Source organism: Hemiscyllium ocellatum, chromosome 5 (assembly GCF_020745735.1).
Source record: "Hemiscyllium ocellatum isolate sHemOce1 chromosome 5, sHemOce1.pat.X.cur, whole genome shotgun sequence".
NCBI lineage: Eukaryota > Metazoa > Chordata > Chondrichthyes > Orectolobiformes > Hemiscylliidae > Hemiscyllium > Hemiscyllium ocellatum.
The window spans coordinates 34,641,870-34,664,463 of record NC_083405.1 but is presented as its reverse complement, the minus strand read 5'-3'; the positions used below and the strand labels follow the sequence as shown (position 1 = coordinate 34,664,463).

Here is a 22,594-nt window from a genome sequence, read left to right as displayed (position 1 = left end):
CACATTCCCAATTTATCTGGGGAACTTGTTAAAAGCTAATTAGGCATAAGTAACTGTAAACGTTCTGAGCAAGTGTCACTGGATCCGAAACATTAACTCTGATTTCTCCACAGATGCCACAAGACCTGCTGAGTTTCTGCAGCTATTTCTGTTTCTGATTTCCAGCATCCGCAGTTCTTTTGGCTTTTATTAGGTGTCAGTAACTATTTGGTTTACTTTTTCCTTTTTAAGTCACACATTTGTACCAAATGGAACCTGCAGAAGCAATACATAACAAATTTCAAACATAATAGCATCCTGGTCCCTTGGCTAAAAGATCACCTCACTCCCACACCTGAAGGAAGGGAAGAGCTCAGTGTTAGGCATATTAAGCTGACAAACAAGTGAAGATATGAATTTTCAGTAACGCTTCAGTATAGAGGGACAGAAGTGTAGTGATAATACTTTATGAGTCCACTAAACTAAAAGCCTGCATAATGTTCTGGAGACATGAGTTCAAATCCCGGCAGAGCAACTGGCAGAATTTAAATTTAATGAATACATCTGGAACAAACTGATCAGGAAACCACCAGATTGTCATAAACCTCATCTGGTTCATGAATGTTCTTCAGGGGATGTAATGTACTATCCTCACTCTGATACATAACTCTGCAGCAGCGTGGTTAACACTTAACTTGCCCTCTCAGAGGCTGAGGAAACCACTTAAAGGGCAACTAGTGATGGGTAATAAATATTGCCCTTGCCAGTGACTCCACATTTCAAGATCAAATTAAAATGACCCCATTGTTGACTGTATTTTCAAATGTAAGCAACAATGTACCGTTTTATTATTACTTTGTTAGAGCCATAGTCCACAAACGTCCTCTTTGGTTGTGGGCTATGCTGCTGCGAGTCACAGCAAAACAAGGCGTGTGTGGATGTTTCTGTGAGGGAAATAAAGCGTGTTTACAAGTCCTCAACTCTCAGCTGAAAGCTGAAGGGTGCATAGGTGACAAAAGTGGAACTACAGTCCCATACTTTCCTCATGTGTTGCCTTAAGGCCTGCTTCCTAGTGGCATTGGCGAATTTACCCATAAATCAGAGAGACGAAAAAAAAATCAGATTCAATAGAGATATGCATTTGTAGAGGGAATATGATATTTATTTTCTACATTTATCAGCTCACAAGCATCTTTAATTACATTTTTTTCTGATGAATACCACAAGATACCATCTAAGTCTGACTCAATGCCTTTTAATTTAGAAGGGGAAAGGGTCAAGGTTATGGTGCCTCAATGGGAAGGATGCTGCTGTGATTTGCAGATGGTGAAGGGTGCAGAACCGTGAGTGCTGAGTGTTGAAACAATCTCTTTCCGAGACAGGCTTGGTGCATGGGATCAGATCCTTCAAGGTTTCCTTTTTTACTTTGAGTAATGGGATCATGTTCATCTGTAAAATCAGATTGGATCGAATGTCTGACCTTTAAGAATTCACAATATACCATTACTCCACAACCCAAGCCGAACATCCAGTCTTCAAAAATATGTGGATGTTTCAGTTTAACCTGTTGCGTGATTTTAAATCAAGCATTACTTTTGTTTTTGGGTTGGTTATATTTCCCTGTCTTTTTGGCTTTAACATTAGCTTTTTTTCTTGTCTTCTCACCTAAATGCAACACAGTCAAGAGGGTCTGAGTGTGCCATACTCCCACGGCAACCCTCTGTTGCCAGCTGCCAGAGGGTACCTGGCATCACCCAGATGTGACAGCCCTCTGTCATTTGCTGCCCTTTGTGGGGCAATGCTGCAAAACCCACTCATGGATACCTGTCGTTGCCCGGCGAGACTCACCGTAAGAATACACAAGTCAGTAGATCATCTTGATGCTGTCATTTTAAGAACAATGTTATTATTCAGAAAATATTGGGAAACAGTTTCTGAGGTCATATCAACAGAATTTAGGACAATGGTTAACTACTGGTAGAGATTCATAACTAACCCACTCACCTCATCTTTTGTAAAATAAACCAGCTTTAATGAGAAGCTCAATTCATTGGAAAGAAAGTAATGGGTGGAATTCTATCAGCAGCATGCTATTCCCTCCAGTGGAATTAGAAATGTGCGCCACTTCCAATTCCTTGCTTTCTCCTGGTTCCCTTACAAGTGCACTTAAAATGTAATGTACAGGAGACACATGATTGTGCAAAAGGTAATGTTTTTCGGATGAAGGCCACTATCAGCTGACAATCCTAAACCTACAGGTGGACAATGAGGAAACTTACTGATGAGACAGAGAGAATCATGGGCAAAAGTTCGTGCTAACTCGACTGCCATTAATATATGACTTGAGAGCACAAAAGTGACATTGGTGTTTTTTCAAAACTAAGTTTCATTTATAAATATTTCATTACTTTGGTTTAATTTTGCTCAGAAATGAATCATTATTATTTGTTGAGACTAGCTTAGTTAGAAGATCAATGTACTGGTTGGTCTTATGGTTGGTAGAAATGATGGCTGTGGAGGTTTTAGAGATCTTTCCTTTATCACGTTTTAAATTCACTCTTTGAATGTTCATGTTAATGTCCAGTGTTGTACTCATCAGTCTATGGGATCCGATCGCGCTATATGTCCTCTCTTTACAAAAGCCTCACCCTACCTTTCTCCTGCTCTCCTCTTTTATACAGCTAAACAAAGAAGACTTGATCATCGTCATAGTCATCATTGACTAATAGAGATCTAGCAGCACAGAAAAAAGGCCCATTCTCCCATCAAGTATCTACTGGTCAAAAACAACCACCTAAATATTCTAATTCCATGGCACTTAGGCCTTTTATGACTTGGCATTGCAATGCAGATGGGAATACTATTTAATTGTAATGAGGGTTTCGGCCTCTCCACCCGTTCAGGCAGTGAGCACTGGATTTCCAACATCCTCTGAGTGAAAAGCTTTTTTCCTCACATCCCCTCTAAGCCCTCTGCCCCTTACCTTAAATCTATGCCCCTCATCATTGATTCCTCCACCAAGGCGAAATTATTTTTTCCTCGCTATAATTTTAAACATCTCAATCAGATCCCCACTCAATCTCCTTTACTCCAAAACAAACCCCAGTTTGTCCAATTTCTTCATATCTAAAACTGTTCAGCCCAGGCAACATTCTGGTAAATCTCTGCAGCCTCTCCAGTGCTGGCACATCCCTCCTATAAGATGGTTTCCAGAACTGCACAATACTCCAGCTGTGGCCTAATAAATAGTTTATATAGCTCCAGCTTATCCTCCCTGCTCTTAAATAGTCCCAACTGCACAAAGCTGAAAGATGAATGCCACCTTTAAATACACATGATTTGGGTGCCATGAGATTTTTGTGTCGCATAGACTTTATCTTGACGGGAGAATACAATTAATAACAACTTTACCCTCATGAGCGTTCATGTGAATGTATTACAAGTATGAACCCATCACTGATCGGGGAACACATGATGCTCTGCATCTGTCTTAATCTCTTCATTTCAACCTGCTATTGTGGAATTGAGATTTCACAGCCCACCTAACTGACTAATTCATTCTACATGGCATGTTTCCTGCTTTTGCAGATTCTAGACAATCCATCCCAAAAAATGTTTAAGGACCATAAGGAATATTGGTGTCAATCAAATTATATTGCTTATCTCACCTGCACAAATATGCTGCCATTACCATTATCAGGAAAAGCCATGAAGTAACTCCTGAAGAGGTCATAATAGACTTGAAACATCAACTCGGTTTCTCATTCCATAGATGCTGCCAGATCTGCTAAGTTTCTCCAGGACTGTTTCTCTTTATTTCATATTTAGAGCATCTGCACTATTTTTCTTTTATGAAAGTAAGTGATTCATTATGGTTCACTTGTAGAGAGATGTGCTTCAGTATTTCCCTCATGTCCACAATTAACATAATAGAAGGTAGTTCGGTGTAGCATAGGAAAATAATAGATTCAGCAGGGCAGAAACTCATGTGCAATGGCTGCAAGGAAACCATCAAATGTTTCCTGAAGAACACGCTCCCAGTTTTGCTGCAGCTAACACATGGAGGGAATCTTCTTTTTGAGTATCACAATGCTGAACTTTCCTCAGAGTGCTTAATCATCTTTGAGATATCACCAATAAAATTAGTCTGCATGAAAATGTGCCTGATAACCTCTTAATTATATTGTGCATTAGCTACCCAGGAGAAAACTATTCCAACAACATGGCACAAAAAAATTGCTAAAATGGAAATGAAACAAAAGGCCTAATCATATTAAGGAAAGGAATGTATTAGCCCTGGAAAATATACTTCTCACAGTTAGTCGACCATTTTATTATCTTTAAGACAAAGGGACCTTGATCAGATGGGCCAATGGGCTGAGGAGTGGCAGATGAAGTTTAATTTAGATAAATGTGAGGCGCTGCATTTTGGGAAAGCAAATCCTAGCAGGACTTATACACTTAGTGGTAAGGCCCTACGGAGTGTTGCTGAACAATGGGACCTTGGAGTGCAGGTTCACAGCTCCTTGAAAGTAGAGTAGATAGGATAGTGAAGAAGGCGTTTAATATGCTTTCCTTTATTGGCCAGAGCATTGAGTACAGGAGTTGGGAGGTCATGTTGCGGCTGTACAGGACATTGGTTAGGCCATTTTTGGAATATTGTGTGTAAATCTGATCTCCTTCCTATTGGAAGAATGTTGTGAAATTTGAGAGGATTCAGAAATGATTTACAAGGATATTGCCAGGGTTGGAGGATTTGAGCTATAGGGAGAGGCTGAGCAGGCTGGGGCTGTTTTCCCTGGAGCGTTGGAGGCTGAGGGGTGATGTTATAGAGGTTTATAAAATCATGAGGGGCATGGATAGGATAAATAAACATGGTCTCTTCCCTGGGGTGGGGGAGTCCAGAACTAGAGGGCATAGATTTAGGGTGAGAGGGGAAAGATATAAAAGAGACCTAAGGGGTAATTTTTTTCATGCAGAGAGTGGTATGTGTTTGGAATGAGCTGCCGAAAGAAGTGGTGGAGGCTGGTACAATTGCAACATTTAAAAGGCATCTGGATGGGTATATGAATAGGAAGGGTTTGGAGGGATATGGGCCAGGAGCTGGCAGGTGGGACTAGATTGGGTTGGGATATCTGGTTGGCATGGTCGAGTTGGACTGAAGGGTCTGTTTCCATGCTGTACATCTCTATAACTCTAAGATAAAGAGATTTTGCCAATGTTATTGTATAGCTTTTTGGAATTGCTGATGTTAAAACAGTTTGCACTGAATGTAAGCATTGCATAGCATTCTGGAAGAGTGCTGGTAATGTCAGAAACCACTTCCTGTTTTAGTGTGGAAAAATTACAATGTCTTTTAACATGTATTAATTCATTTAGATTAGATTACAATTTAATGGTATATACTGGATGTGCTGAAATTACGAATGGCTCCCAGATCAACGTAGGAGCTGTTTTCCAAATATATATAGATTTCATACTTCATAAACTTTTATTGGGATTGAAGTTAATCAAAATTGAAGCACAAAACAAACAGATGTGCAAGTTTATTTCCACCATGTCGATGCTAAAATTTTCCACAATGTGGCAATTGTTGCTGTTCTGGACAGTTGCAAATTTTGCAAAACTATAGGTGAGCAGAGTATGTAGATCAAGATTAATGTTTGTTTTGGAAACAATATTATTTCATTGCATTTTTGAACTAAATTACCCAAAAGGAATACGCCTTTTGACAGATAAGTAATTGTGTTTGTTCCTTAACATAAGACAGATTATTTCATTACTTTCGCAGGCTAATGTGAATCAGATGACAAGCTGCTTTGAATTTGGGTTGCTCGTTCAAATTTGGCCAGGCATCATTTATTTGGATGGAAAATCATTCATTTTGGTTTAAAATATAATGTATTTGTGTTATACTCATAAAAATAAACACAGCGTCATGGGGCCTGCAGGTGTTTTAGCCGTTCAATGTATTTTCTGGTGATCATGCATACAATGTTTCCAAGTGGTTAACGTTGCAGATCCCAGTGTACAGCAACGAGTTAAAATGACCAATTGTTCTACAGCTGCAATAATTATACTGAAGTATTTAAGCAAACAGGAAATCAGGCACTTGACCCCCATAAGCCGCCACGTGGTAATAATGTTGGCAGAAATGTTTGGAATATGGCATATGTGTCTCAAAAAAGCAGCATTGGAGCATTTGAGGATCTGATTGTGAGCATGATTATACCGAAGAAGCCCTTAATATTGATAGATTCTATCAATCTCCAGAACTCACGCACCATATGAAAAGACTCTGAATAGTTTGTGAGGAGATAGGATTCATTTTGTCTAAATTAAGCATTTGAATAAGAAGTCAAAAACTTGCTTCAATGATGTGAAGAAAACTAACGCAGTGGAGTCTTTGATGAACTTCTTCCATTTGGTCAACTATCACTGTCTGAGGTCGAGATTTGTTCTGGCAGGTATGGTACATTAAACATTACAGTGTACCCACAAACCTTCGAGCTTATGGTCTTATGTAGTCCTTACCATTTGAGTGACAATAGTTAATGGCTATGTCAACAAATGAGCTTCAGAGATCCAAAATTAGTTATGGTCTCTTCAGGGATTTTGAAGAGCAGAAAGGTATTGAGGCCTTACTAGGTTCTGATTGATCATGTTGCATCCTGTAGCTGGGAGGCAAGGTCTAGGAATATCTAGTGCAGACTGTCAAGTATTCGGAGTATGTATGTATGTAGAAAACCCCGCTGAGGTGCTCCTATTTCTTGTCATGACTTGCACAGCACTATTTCAACAGAGCGAGGAAACAGAACTACTTATTTTACATTTTCTGCAGCATGCATCAAGCTCTGCTCTGATCAGCAGTTTCACGTTCTTTCTGTTAGGGAAACAGATTCAGAAATTTGTGGGCAGTTCAGATATTGTGTTCCATTGGCAGCAAATCATATAGGCTTAGGATTGCATTTGGGAAATAGTATCTGACTATGGTGAATTACTCTGTTATCTCGTGTCTCACCATGTGATAGAGAATATAGCTCAAATTTGGCAGTCAGCAGGGGTGGTGGTGGTGCTCTATGTTGATCTCAAGGACAAGTGCCCATGAAGATCCACCAACCTTTATGGCATGGATTTCACCTTTCTCGACATTAATTTAATTCCAATGTTGGCTCAGTAGACTCTCCATGATCCGTCAACAGTGATTTGACATAAAATTAGTTCTTCAGGGCCAGAAAAGTTATTCCTCTGTAATTATGAACTTAGTATTCCTTTTAAAACTCACTAACACTTCATTAAACATGGCAAAACGTTGTCCAAGTTTTTTTTTGTGAAATTGAATGGAATTTCCCATCAATTCAAATGATGCATAAAATTTCCATTTGCAGTGATTTCAACAGTTCACCCCTATGGAGGTGGAGGGGTTGTGGTGAGGGGGGGAGGGGGGAGGTGGGGGGTGGGTGGGTTGTGGGAAATCAGTGACAGCACATTCTGGATTTCCCCTTTTAACTCTGCAAGTGGGGCTGTCAGTCTCACACTTATAGTGAGGAGAACTGACAAGTACCGATGCAGAATCTGGCCTCGTGTGTCCAGTAGGTTTGGAGACAGTCCCAGGATCGGAACATGTGCAGGAAATTCTCCTTTGGATGATAGTTCTGCCAGCAATCGTCTATGAGTTCAGCTGGAAATTCCAGAGAGTCTGTGAGTTGGGGTATGCGCAATGGAAGGCTGGCTGCCTCTGAGTCTGCTGCAGGTGGAGGTTATAAAGGTTAGCTTCAATGTTCCTTCCAGTCTCTCCTGTAAGTGGGTGGCCCAAATCTCATTCCCATTTGCTGTGCTGGGTTTCTGTGCTTTGCATTGTGAAAATCAATGTTGAAGTAAGAGGTGTGTCTGCTGGGTAGTCCTGTGTCTGGAGGAAGAGCTCTAAACCCTGACAGTGCTCATTGACCAAGACGTTGTGAAGTGTAATATAGCATGCTAGTAAATATATTCCAGTTAGGAATCTATGAATAGATTTCTGGTTAAAACAAAATATTTGTTGCAGATTTATTTAAGTTACAGAGTGTTGTAGTTAATTATAGCTGTGAGTTCAAACAGTCCAGAGCAACAATAAAGGACTTCCTGAGTATCTTCTCTGTTGACAGTTGGTAAGCAGCAAAGAACTTCATGAGCACCATAATTATTTGTATAGTACTTGGGTATTTATATATGCGACTTAATTTGGGAAAGTCACTGCCCCAAACTGTATAAACACTAGTGTAGTCGGCATGCTGAGAGTGGGCAAGTCGGAACATTTATTCAAAGTCTTGTGAAATTTTTGTTGCATTGCTAGTTGTACAGTGGAGTAATTCCTGAGCTTGCTAAGTCCTGCAGTATAATACTGATCCATTCTGTTTCCTGACCACCTGAATTATACAATCCACCCTCTCCCCCCCACCCCACCCCCCAACTCCAGCTCAGACTGGTACGGACAATGGTAAGAAAGCTGGGAAAATACTGCGATAATGAAAATATTGGAATCGTGATGCTGAGAATAAAAGTCTTAATTTTCCCCTTTTTGTTTTAAACAGCAACTTCAGAATCTCACTATTAAGCAGTGGCTACCTTATTTACATTTCATTCTGAGCGCAACTGGTGTCATCTATACGCCATGTCTGATTTACCTCTCCTTCCCCAGGAACCTGGACAGTGCCTCCTCCCGAATGTAAATCAGGGCTGGTACCTGGTAGCTGCAGCTTGTTGGTTACTTACCCCAGCCATCATCCCATTGCGTCTTCAGCACAAGGTGTCTGCATGCTCCATGGAAACCATGCTCTTCCGCCCTTTGTTCATGCACATATTGACAGTGCCAAACCGCCAGCCTCACCACCTCATCAGGCCTGCTCTTGGCTCAATTCACACACCACTTCAGCCCTTCAACACTCTATAGTGGAGCTCAGGGACACCCATGACTTGTAGGCTTCTGCCAAGTTGTTCTGCATGCAGGGTCACACACAACACACACAAACATGGAGACACACACACACACATACACACACACAGAGACGTACATGCACATGGAGACGCACATGCACACAGAGACACACGCATACAGATACACGCACACAGAGACACTTAAGACACAGAGACAAACTCACAGACATGCATATGGAAAGACACACACACACACACACACACATACAGACACACGCACAGACATATACATGGACAGACGCTCAGGCACACACACACACACACAGACACATACGGACAGCCACACACACATGCAGGCTCACACACATGGACACACACACATGGACACACACGCGCATGCACACATGCATGCACCTAAATGGATGCATCATTTGGTTATTAACGTTATTTCTTAGAATTCACTCACCTTGTGCTTACTTGGTCACTGGTAGTCTCAGTGGCTGGCATTGCTCTTTAGTGCAGAGTGATAGACAAGCAGCTTGTCAGGGAACACTCAATCAAGGGAGCGGACATGTTACTGTACAACACAAGATTAGATTAGATTACATACAGTGTGGAAATAGGCCCTTCGGCCCAACAGGTCCACACCGACCCTCCGAAGAGTACTCACACAGACCCATTCCCCTTCATTTACCCCTTCACCTAACACTATGGGCTATGCAATATCAACATCACCCCTGCACCATGTGCCAATGGTTTACTCTAAACATGCTTCAACAGAATGACCATGTCTGAAAGTCAAAGAGGAGCAGTCCTTCATAGCGGCAAGGAGCCTATAATCAGTCAAAGAGCCTTTTCAATTCCAGCCCAGGGAATTGGCCATGCTCAGCCAAACATTTGGTCCCACCAGAGTCAGGGGATCCATAGCATGCAATCCAGGGATGGGGACTCAGTCAGTCCTGTAGATCAAATGTGACCAATCCAGGGATTACAAGTGCATCAATCAGAGTGCTGTGGAGACATCAGCTCAGGAGTGGGCTGTACTCAGTCAGGGCTGTCCTGCCAAGTCTGTCTGCGGATGTAGACTATGGTCAGTCCTGGGATTTTCTCAACACAATCGGGAGCTTACCATGGACTCCTTTAGAGAGCAAGGCAACTTGTGTCTGGGGACCGGGTTTATTGGACTGGGTCATATAGGGAATTAAGGGTGGGGTCTCATAGGCAAAGGAGGGGATAGGGAGCTCCAGAAGGGCTGTTGTCACAAGTTATGGCCATTCTGGTCTCTTCATGGGGAGAATGTAGGGCCAGGAAGGCATGACAATTTGCAAAGCCATGGAATATGAAGATAAATTGAGGACATTAATGATTGTCTAAAGGGGCCAAATGGAAATATGGAGAGTCTGAAAGGTCTTTGGGGACTCAGGATCAGCATCACAAAGGATGTGGCGGAACCATCCAGCATCTCTGGTGGAGTCTACAACTCACTTACAAAAAGTCAAGATTGAAACCTTGCCAACGTTGATCCAAAGTCAAGTGTGCAACCCAAACGTTAGTGCATACAGAGCAGGCAGAGTAAGGTTCTATTCATTTCTTCAGGGGCAGTGTCAAATAATTTGAAATGGAGGCCCTTCTAGACCAATTGCATTAATCATGCATCTATTGAATCAGTAATACCACCTCTGTGATATCAAATTTCCCTTCATTGGCAGATCATTCACCATCTAAGAATGGACATTACAAATCATGGCCTCAAGCAATAAAGACCCACTGCATTGAGCACATTAATTGCCTCCTTGTCATGTCAGCAAATCAAATATAATTAGATTTGAACCTATGAGTGTCGGCAGGACATGGCATTTCAGAAACACATTCCATAGCTATCACATTGAAAGAAAAGACAATGCTTTTCAGCTGCCACACTCTTATAATGAGCTGTAATAGGAAAGGACGTGTTCTATGATGAGCAAGGGTGTCTTTTCTTTGCGGGGGCAAGTTATCACTTTCATAAATCTATTGTCCCCAATATAACATGAATATTTTGGATCTGCAATATGCATTTGGATAAGGTTACATAAGATTGACCTTCTCAGGAAGCCTCCAGGCCACACTGTGTGAGGGTATGACATTGATGGACATGGGGGCTCAGGAGTGTTGTTAATAAAATGGTGTTTCCTTTCTGACATTCCTCACAGATTATCTGCTCACATTTTTGACACTGACATGGCTGTGACTGTGGTATTGCTTAAAATGTTAATGCAACGTAGAAGTAGGTAAAAATTACAGCATCCTCTGCCTAGTAACCCCCAGAGGGGTAATCAGGCAGATGAAGAGATTCCAGTCAGACAGGGGCGAATGGGATGAGACCCCATATCCACTGGTCTTGCTCTTAATTTCTACTAGGTTCACAATGATTGTGCCAATTAAGGCATCTTTACCAAACTGCATTAACTGCTGGGCAGTTCACAAGAACTGGATACCATCCCAACACAATGGCTGCCAAGGTCACAAGTGCCCAAATGTTTATGCCAGCAGTTCGTTTCAACGAACAACTGGGGACCTGTGTGGCATTGCCCAACCCTCAACCCACAAATGCATCCAGGATGCCACTGATAGCATTTTCTCCAGAAAATTCACTTGTATCCCTCCCCTGTGCCAAGCAGAATCAGCAGCTCAGACATGGGATCCTCCACCATCACTGACTTCCCCAGTGTACAGGGTATAATAGACTGAACTCATATTGCTTTGAGAATTCCCTATCACCAACCTGCAGAGTTCTTCAATGGAGAAGGCTTCCATTCCATCAATATTCAAATTCTCTGTCATTGATGCCAGGTTTTGGAGGTCTGGGATAGATTCCCAAGAAGTTTCCATGATGCCTATATTCTAAAGAACAGGCTCCCTCCTTCTTCTATTGGGCCATTGACTACTCGAAGACTAGGGCTATCCCATCCAAACATTGCTCATGATATCTTCATGAGATCCTCAGACTGATGAACCTGTGTATTTAGCCTCAGCATTGTCCATCTTAAAGTACAACTCCTTGGTTGCAGTCATCACCATCACAGTTCAACGGTCCTTGATAGCTGAGGCTACAGGAGTCTGCTATTCATGGGAAATGATCTTGACCATTACAATTATGGCCACCATTGCTTTCAATAAGTACTTTGCTTCATTTCTCTTCCACTATGTTTAGGGAAAGTGCCAACTTCTGCAACTGGGGTGGAGGGAGCCTGTCTTGTAGTTGGCACTATTGGACAGAAAGGCTCAGATAGTCATCCATGGGAGAGCGTTAGGTCTTGAGGGGCCAAGCCTGCTGGGAATGTCCTCCTGAGATACAGCCTCACTGTCTGGGCTGGAACCTCCGCAGGGTTTGGGATTATAGGCAGAAGACGGAGAGGCTGGGCAGCTATTCAGAGGAAGTTACTGAGGGTGCTATATGTGGCTCCCTCTCCCTGTGATACCTACTGGCGCCACCCATCTCCCTGATAGGAAGGGGCACTTGGAATGAGGTCAAGTTACCTTTGCCTTTCCATAGATGCTGAGCAACAATGGTTACAGTGAAGGAGTGCTCACCCATATGCATTCTGGCAGCCAGTATGCCTATACTGCACCAGTGTCTTTATGAAAGTCACCATCTTGTCCAGACCCATGTATGCTGGAGCCAGCAGTGTATTGATAACATTCCCGGACAACTGTACCACTCGATGCAGCTTACCAACTGCCCCTGACAAGCCTCGCTGCTGTCCTTTTGCTTGTCTGTGCTTTTTCACAAAGTCATGAATGGACAAGACCGTGGGAATGTTGTCTTTTTGAGGTTGAGCAAGTGCTTGATTTCCAACAGTCCTCTGAGCTGGGATGTTTCTTCTGCGATTAGCTGCAGAGACATGTGAATGGTGTGTTCACCTGATTGTGCTCCCAAATCGAATCTAGAAAGACAGAAGCTGGGGGAAGGTGCAGGTAAAAAATAAGGATCTTCAGAGGTGGAGATGCAGCTGAGGGTCTTCAGCGCTGGTCTCCTGGCAGAGATTAATTGAGGGCCATGAGAACCTACATAAGAGAAGAGGGAATTAGTTGACTAAGAGGGATTCAAACTCCTGCAAGATTGATTAGTACTGGTTTTAGTATTTAAGAGGGAATTAGTAAAGCAGTATAGCACAACAAAGCTTACTGGGATGGTTGGTCATTGGTGTCTCCCTATTCCCACAGGAACGAATGTGCTGTTCTCTGGATGACTCAAGAACTTACCCCTCAATGGAGGTGACGAGCTAAATTTCCACCATCTGGCTGCCAGTCTTTACCCTCTCTGTGCAGATCTGGGTTAATTGGTCCTGCAATAAGATAAAGGGCTGGAATGAGTATAATGGAAGTGAATGAGAGAGCAGTTAGTGATGTTGCAGGAACAGGAACAGTGTCCCCAATGAATGAACAGAAAACACAGAGGAGAGAAGAAGGGCCAATAGTGTGAGAGGATGAGGTAGGCGAGAGTCACTTGCAATGTTGAGAGTTGTGGTCTATGCACTTTAGTGAAATGTGTGTCTAGCAGCAGAGTTAGAATGCTGGCCTAGAGTATGAGTTAGCATAAGTGATGGTGACACTTATCTTTGCAGAATGAGGAAGATCTACTAACCCTCTTCTTGCATGTTCCTTCAAGGTCAGGATCATATACCACTGCTTAACCATTGAATTCAATATCTAGACCATTAATATTATAGACTGAATTACCATACAGGCATGCAGTTTTCATGAACTTTTTTGCAACTTTCCGCTGTGTAAATGCTGATTCAAACAATGCTACAAATCTGAATTTTAATTGGATTTTCAGCAATGTAAGTATTTTGCAAGTTGCTTATTTAGTTTTCCAGTGTTATGATCTCCCACTATAGAAACTAATCCACACAAATTTTAGAAAATAAGCAAAATAAATTTATTTTTGAAGTTGTCATAATGTGCACTTTCTTGGCCAAACATGGTGCAAGTGTACATACCAGACTAGTCATTGAGACAATAGTTAAAAAAAAATGAAAAGTGGATTTCTGGACTTAAAAAAAAAGCAATAAATGAAACTGTTTCATGAAAAGCTTTTAGTTGGATAAATTGGACCATTCCTTGCTGGAAAAGAACTGGCATGTTACAGAAACACACTGTCATTAATGTACAAAATGGCCCGGAAGTTCAGTGAATTAAGAGATATATGTTACTGATTCCTCACAATGCACAGGCCATTTTTGGAAGTCCACTGTTTGCTTTGCATCAGCGTCTTAAACTCCCTGGTTTTTTAAATAATTTACTTCAATCCTGTTAAACTCTCCATAGAATGTTAAGTTGGGTAATTAACAGGGTGAAGTGCTTTTATATAAAGTCAATCAATCTTTCTCATCCAGAAACTGAAAAGTTTAAACTGGATACATATTCCTTCAGGTAGCTATTTGCTTTTGGAGGTTTAGAAAATGTCAACTTATTAACATACATCTCTTTTGCTTTTCCTTCTGTCTTTTTTTCTCCTTCTCGATTCAGTTTCTCTTTCCCTCTTTTTATTTCTTTTACCTGGTTTAGATGTGATTTATCCTCCTTTTCAATTATTCCTCTGAGCAGTATTTAAATCACATTAGTTGGGCGTACTGGAGTATATCTGTAATCATTGAGGTCCCAGGTCCTCTGTATTGTTTGTCACACCATTTTCACTTTTAGCAAGTTATGTTGAAAAATATGTTGAGCTAAAAGTGTCAGAGAAGTGTCTGGCTAACAGAGCATTCCGTTAGAAGCATGGCACCAGGAAGATTTGCAGAACCATGCAATGGTCACAATACTGACAACTTGCTTTAAAAAAAAAACACCTTTGTTGGAAAAATATCTCCATGAAGAACTAAGCAGAGGCCAAATCAAAGAAACAATATATTAGCTACCATGTTTCCTAAATTATAATTGTGACTGACTTTCAACAGCCCTTCATTGATTATAAAATATTTTCAGATATTGGCTATGAGAAAGGGGAAATATACAAGTCTTTCTTTCTTTTTATTAACAAATTGCTCACACAATATATTAACACTTGAACGAGAACTACTGCCAAATGTTTTGGCATTGGTAATTTTCTAGAATAGAAGTAATAAAAGTGTTAAAAATAGCAATTGTGACAACACCTTCTTATTTGCATCTTTACATGCTGTCATATCACCTTTTCGCATTATCCACGTTAGAGCCATACAAAACAGAGACAGATCTTTCAATTTAATGCCTACCCCTACTGAGAAAACATTTCAAGCTGTTTTCATTGCAAAACTGTTCATTTTGGGTACAGCTTTGTATTGTGCCACGTCATTACATTAACATGACCATCAATTCTGAGTGGTGCCTTAATATACCATAGCAGAGTTCTCAAAAGCAAACGTTATAATGTACTAGATCAAATATCTTATTGTAAAATACAAAATGTAATGTAAAAAAGTTGGAAACTGAAGTCATTTAGTCCTTTTACAAGAATTTGTTCGAATTCAACCAAACATCCTGGGCTGTGGTGTAATGTGGTTATAGAAATAACATGGAGTTAAGATTATTTTGTGATCAGCAATAACAAATGATAAATAGCTCTACGAGTGAATCTACTCAGATAGCTCATGAGCAAGAAAGTCATGTGGGGACTATAGTCAGTCCTGTAGTTGAGATCATTATCACATCACCACATATGACGTGTTCGATTTGTATAACACATTTCAAATAGGATATTTTAATATGTTTTTACAATCCAAGGGCAAAGATATGAAAAAAAGTATCCCCTGATTTTCAGACCACACAAGTAGTAGGAGATGAGTAAATGCTTGCGCATCTGCAAAACGATCTGTTGTGCATTAATTCTTTCGTCACTGTATTGTTAGCTTGTCAAGTACCTATGAAAAGCCTTGTTATGAGAAAAGAAGTCACCAGAGCGATGAGATGAAGTGGTTTAAAAGTGCTAAATGTTGGATATGAAATTTATTTTCATCACCTTTTACAGTTCTACTTTACCAAGCTACTCCTCTTGTGCCACTGTCACTCTCAAACATTTTTTTTCTAACAGACCCCAGATGCTGCCGTAAAATTGACTGGCTTGGCTATGGACACTGAAATAGTGTGGCATCCACCATTTTTTAGATTGGGAAAAAAATCGATTGCTGTAAGCAAAATGGTCCTTAATTTTTAAATTCCCTCTCTATTACATGGCTAAAATAGAGTGCTGAGCATGCAAAGGGAGAAATGATGGAAAAATGTTGGATGACATATTCAACTCAATAGCTTATCATTTGAAAATGCCTGCACAACTGCTGTTGGGTGCATGCAAAATCCTATATCATTTCTCCTGAAACTGGCACCAAAACGTAGGGAGGCAGATAAAAACTCTGTGCCACATCCCCTGCTGCTGTCCATTTACTGCTTTTTGAAACTATCAAGTGAAAATTTCTTGGGGAGAGAATAAATCACTGGAGGGAATTGACTCACTTTGATGGAGGTGTTCATTCACAAACTTTTGATGATGGCACATAATGTGATTCTGCTGTGATTCCCTGACTGGCTGGCATTCATGTTTTCGCCTCACACATGAATAATGGCATCTTGGTTGAGGTATTTGAGGCTTGCTGGTGACTGTTGAGTTGCACCCCAGCACCACAATGTTTTCAGAGAAGAATAGAATATGTGCATAGGTAGGTGGAAGTCAGTAAAATTACTGGTAAGTCAATATTAGGCCATGAAAATTAAGTCTGTTCTGACAAACATTTTGATTCATTGATTAGATATATTGAAGGCAGATATATGTAAGTTCAAAATATTAACTACTCATCCTTCTCTTTGGTTATTTATTCAGAATAAAGCTTTCTTCAGTTAACTAGGCAACTATGATTTAAAGGGTTCTTTTTAAAAATTAGATTTTTTTTGAAGCAGGAATTTCACAATTCAGTACAATTATTTATCTTGCATATTATTTGGTCAGAAAAAGCACTTTTGTGTTCAGTGAACTGCTTCGTTTTCTTTCTGCTAGCATTGACTTTTTAACATTAGGTTTATTTATGATTTCATACTGAACAAAATATCTGATTTAAAAACATAGATTTCATATTGCAGTATTGTTCTTTCAACAATTGCATTATTTTCCAATAAAATCGCAGCAACATAACAGCAAGAGTGGAAGATGCTGTTAAATTCCTCAATAATGCCAGGGTTTCAAGAGTTCTGTATGTAGAAGCCTCTGTCTGAATATCTTGGAAAATTTCATATGATTACTTTCATCTGCTGATCATACCTGTAAGATGTGCTGCATTTCAGTTTCTGTGACATTCGGATACTAAAAGATGACTGGTGTACCTGCTTCAGATGCTGGATTCAGTGATGTTTTGGCTCAGTGTTGAAATAGTGAGGGTTACTTGTAACTATCAGAGGAACTCTGAAGTTATCACAAAATAATGCACTGAAATGAAAGCCTTTACGTAACAGGCTTTTGCTGTTGTTGTTGCTGCTCCTTTCTTCTGTTTAATTCTCCCAGTAGTTAGCATAAAGACATTTCTTTGCAGCAGGTAAAGTGTGTCCAAGAGGTCTAAGAGACCCACTTATCCTGGATGTAAAATGCTGGCCTGGTATTGTTCCCACTTTAGCAATGAATGCCCATCACTCATCAGATACCGTTTGGTCCTGCCTTAATGGTTGCTGGAGGGAAATGGGTGAGGTAAAACAGGATTGAATTTACCCATTCATTGTATGTATGTGTTGTGCTTACTTGCAGGTGAGAATAACCTATTTAAAATCACTTAATTTCTCAAAAGTAAAGTAACTTCTACATCACTTTATACATAATCAAAACATCTGAGCATTTGTCAAAAGAGGTTTGCCTGGTTGGTCTTGTTCTTGTGAAGAGTGATAGTTAGCGCCAGCAGTTGTGCAATGTTACCAAGCAGTACACATTCGCTTACCATCCAATCTGTTGATTATCTTTGGCATCTTTCGTTTCTGTTTCAGATTTCCCACATCTGCAGTATCTAGCTTTTGCGTTATAAAGCTTCTATTCATCTTCTGCTAACTAACATCCAGCAGAAGCTTGTATAGAAGTTCAACAGCATCATCAACCACTGACCACAAACATCAAAGTGTAAAATTCAAACCGATCGGCCAGAAATCCTTAATATAGTGTGCACTCCAAGCTGTCATGCTTATATAGAATCACATCAATCGGAGGATGGAAGGAGGCCATTCGGTCCATCGAGCCCACACTGACCCTTTGAAAAGCATCCAACCCAGATCCACCCCCACACCTATCCCAGCATATCCCATGACTCAACCTACATATCCCTGGACACTACATTAGCATGGCCAATCCACCTAACCTGCACACCCCTGGACTGTGGGAGGGAACCCACGCAGACACGGGGAGAATGGGCAAACTCCACACAGTCAGTCGCCCGAGGCTGGAGTCGAACCTTGCGCTGCGAGGCAGCAGTGCTGACCACGGACGCACCCCTGACATGTCAGATTTGGATTAAAAGCAAAAGACTGCAGCTCCAGAAATCGGGTACCCGGACTGCTGCGACTTTATTTTGACGCCAGCTTATCGGAATGGTTGTGCAGGATACCCACAATTAGTGGGGGACCCATTATCTAACCCGCTGGAACAGAAGGCAGGCAGGCAGGGCGTTCAAGTGTTTTAAGGGGTGGGGGAATTGGGAGTCAGACGAATACCAATGCACCCTTTTCTTTCCAAAATCCAACATTCGGTTTTGATTCCCTGAATCGCTGGTGCAGAGACAGAGAGAGAAAAAAATATATTTAAAAAACTAATCAATGTTGCAAGTTTTAGTGTGCGCCTGTTTTTTTGGAAGGGGCTCGCTTGTGAAACTTTCTCGCCCTCTCCAAGCTTCATGCATCGGATCGCAGCCCGCCCGCTGCTCTCTCCCTCCGGGAATGTTAGATGCAGCTTTTTTGTATCTCTGCCTTCTGCAAATATATATGAAGTTGCTGTGGGAATCCTGGGAGCTGGTGATGTCAGGCTGGGTTGGGTCATTTGAAGGTTAGCAGCCTGGGTAGGGTTCAGAGAAAGTTCACTCGCATACATTAGGCAATTCAATCTTTTTTTTTGTTTTCCCTCCTCCCTTTTAAACTGTGTGTGTGTGTGACATAAGGAGTAAGAAGTAAGCTGGTCAAAAAGACGAGGGTGAGCCATTTTGGAAGGCAGGAGGAGGAGGAGGAGGAGAAGGGGGGGTGAGCTGTGCTGTGCTGTCGGCTACGGGTTTGCTTCCTGTGCAGAGTGTGCCAGGGATCGGGAGATCTCCGCGGGTCCCGCTGAGCCCACAGCGACAGAGAGAGAGAGACTCAGCTGCAGGGCAGGCACCTCCTGCATTCCCCCCTTCCCTTGCAAACCCTTCCTCATTTTGAATTGAACGCCGTCTCTCTCTTGACTCCCCCCCCCCCTCCTTCTCTTGTGTTTGTGTGTGGGGTGGGTGGGTGTTGTTGTGTGGAACTTGGGTGGGGGGGGGGGGGGCTCGAAAATGCTAAATGATCATTTGGATCAATGACAGCCTCTGGGCTGCGCTGTCTGTCACAATCCATGAGCCCGCTCTGGGAAAAAGACCAGCAGTTCTCACGTGCCAAGAGAAAGAGGGGAGGACAGAGGAAATAAAGCAAAAACAAACCACCACCACCACCACCAACCCCCCCAAAAAAAACCCCACAACAAAACAGAAAGGGGGCAACAGTTTGGATGGGAGTTGGAGCAACTTTTGTTTTCTCTTTGTGCGAATTTGCCCACACCTAGAGAGAGAGGAGAGAGAGAGACACACACACACATCTTCGCCAGGTTGGGGACAGCCTGTCGTCATGTTTGACTGTATGGATGTGCTCGCAGTCAGCCCTGGGCAAATGCTGGATTTCTACACTCCGAGCCCGTCCTCTTGCATGCTGCAGGAGAAAGCTCTGACTGCATGCTTCAATGGACTGACACACAGGGACTGGCAACAGAGGCACAGCACTCAATGTAGGTCTTTTTATCATTATTATTCATAATGTTTATGATAGAAAATCTTGCGGCTTTTTATCTCTCTTTCCTTTTTATTCTCTAAATGCAGCTCCCTCCTGTCACATGCACCCCCCCCACCCCAAATTTAAAAAAATACACTGTACAGTACTGTTTGCTGTGCTTCGTGGTGACCGGTATTAATCTCCGTCAGTGCTGCTCCGTGGATGGCAGGCTGACAAGAGTTGAAAAGTAACTGGATACTTTTTGTCACTTTCAACTGTGCGGCTCATACCTTCACCCCACCCCAGCCCACGACCACCGCGATGTACCGAGGAGTACAGTGCCACCAGCGCTGCAAAGAGGGACGAGAGTGTCAAAGCTGACCCTGGTCCTGTTCTGCTGTCTGAGCAGGGCAGGAGCTGAGTCTGAGGCTGACTTTGTGGCTGGCCAGTGATTCCAATAAATCTCCAGCGGTCCCTCCTCAAGCTGTCTGTCTGCAGTTACCCTGCACATTTTCCAGGGAAGTGTCACTTCTGTTCACTCATTTCCACCGGTTATTATTTCGATGTTTTATTTTAATTGTTGGAGCGCTATTTAAACAGATTAGGAGCGAGTTCCCTTTTGCACTCCACTCAGTTCGGGTTAGCTGAAGGTTCAATCTTTATTGTTTTCAGTGAAGCACCTTATCGCGATCGTGTTGCCTCTTGTAACATCAAACATTCATGTTAAAAAAGCACACACACATAAATAAAGCAGCAACCGCTCTTAACGAGGAAAACAAGTAAGGACTTTATCAGAAGACAAATTGTGTGTGTTGTGGCCAGGTAACAGGGGATTGAGGTTAAAAGATTAATATCAGACCATCAAAATCTTTTCATTGCACTCCCAATTATAACCAGACAAACCTCGATTTTGTTTTTATGATTGCTGCTTCTTTACTCGAACGCGTGGTTTTTATTTTTAGTTAGATTTGGCAGGGCACTTCTCACATTTATCGAGAGGTTCTTTCGTTTGTTCGTATCAAAATATTGCATTATTTGATTTCTCGACATCCCACTGCAATAAGGTCTAAATCTGCTGTTGTGATTTTGCCTGTACTCGCTTTTTTTAAAAAAATCGCATTCTATCTTCAACCTCTTCGTTTTTTCATCGTTCGAGGTTCCCTTTTCAGGAAATTTGATGCTTTTACATGCAAATCAACAAACAAAATTTGACGCGCTTATGTTGAAATTTGCAGATAGCATTTCGGGATATGCAAAGCAAGACAAAGCTGGGCTATGGCATAATGATTTTATTGTGACTTAACGCACAAGGAGCAGCTTTAATACAAGAGCAGACTATGTAGGGTAAATCTGGAGGTAATATTGCCTCATGAGCACCAGTGACCACAGACCCTAGTATTTCCTGGTCTGCTGTTCCTCATTAAGCACTTTGTGACTCTGTGTTTATTAATGGCTAGCAGAGACTGCAGATTGATTGCGCTGACCTGCCACATATCTGAAAAACCTTTTTTTGATTGTGCCAGTGTAATGAAAAGGAGATTGAGGGAGCTGACAATACTAAGGTTTTAGTAATGTAATAATGTTGTAAGAGACACTTAAATTACCTGTTTGATGTACATTCAGTAATTTCGGCTGTTAAAGGAAGAAAATCAATCCATGGTACAGTAACTTGTCCCCTGTGTGCTGATACCAGCTGTACACTGCTTTTCTTAAGCACTTTTCACTTCAAAGTTTCATGGGCATAGCTCAATGTTTTTAAGGTTTCATTAATTTATTAACACGAAAATCACTGCCTGCAGAAACAACCCCTGCTTACGTTTTGATGCTTCTCTATGTCGAATTATTAATTTTGTTGGCGTTGTAACTATTTATGCATTGTCATTCAAACTGGAATAAGTATTGCATATAACTCAAATGACGTGGCCATCTGATGCAAATGAGACAGTGGCATAAATATAACTTGGGCAAGGGCACAAAGTGGATAGTTTTAAATCAGTTGCTTGTAATAGTTACATTTAATACCGATGGAACTACAATTTCAAATTTATGGATAAAATCCAAACAACTGTTCTGCAGAATAATAGTTTTATTGTGACTTAACGCACAAGGAGCACCTTCTGTATCAGAGCAGATTATTTAGAGTGAATCTGGAGGTAATATTGCTTCTTGCATACCAGTGACCACAGACCCTAGTATTTCCTGGTCTGCTGTTCTTCATTAGCTCAGCCTTGTCTTGGTTTGTAAAACTGCTTTGTGCCACCACAACATTCTAATCCTGTTGTGTTCAGACTTAAAGAAAATATAAATATATAAGAACAGTCAGTGGACATTAAAGCCTTAGGTAAAATCTGTTTAATCTCCAATTGAAAGTTCTTCCCTACCTATATTGGATTTTAATCATGAATTGGTAGCATGGAGTTAAAAAAAACTCAACTCTCAATGTTACTCAAAAACCATCCACAAGGAGGTGTGTGATCTAGGCCAGGTGACTGTCCCACAGATCTATCCTTCTTATCTGTGGCTAAGTGTTTGGTTGCTGCCATAACCTCTCATGGTCGGAAAGATAAGGTAAACTAGTCAGCATTTGGTTATCACAGATGATTAGAAGATTACTTTGGGGTGACTACATTTTTGGGGCTTCAAAACAATGAGTTGCTGCAATATTAAGTGTTTCTAAGTAAGAATACGGCACAAAAATTATTGTGTGGCAGCATGTTTAATCTTTTTT

General features: G+C 41.4%; 1 protein-coding gene across 2 annotated transcripts in view; it reads left to right on the top strand.

The window, feature by feature from the left end:
• The first annotated feature begins 19,054 nt into the window (after nucleotides 1-19,054).
• Nucleotides 19,055-22,594, top strand: part of LOC132815655 (retinoic acid receptor beta-like) — a 220,245-nt gene continuing 216,705 nt past the window's right edge. Inside the window, exon 1 of one of the 2 annotated variants that reach the window (XM_060824643.1) lies at nucleotides 19,055-19,882. In XM_060824643.1, the coding sequence (XP_060680626.1) occupies nucleotides 19,405-19,882 (478 nt within the window). In that variant the 5' untranslated portion in view covers nucleotides 19,055-19,404. The remainder of the gene's footprint in view (nucleotides 19,883-22,594) is intronic. The other variant, XM_060824644.1, reaches the window with a different exon arrangement.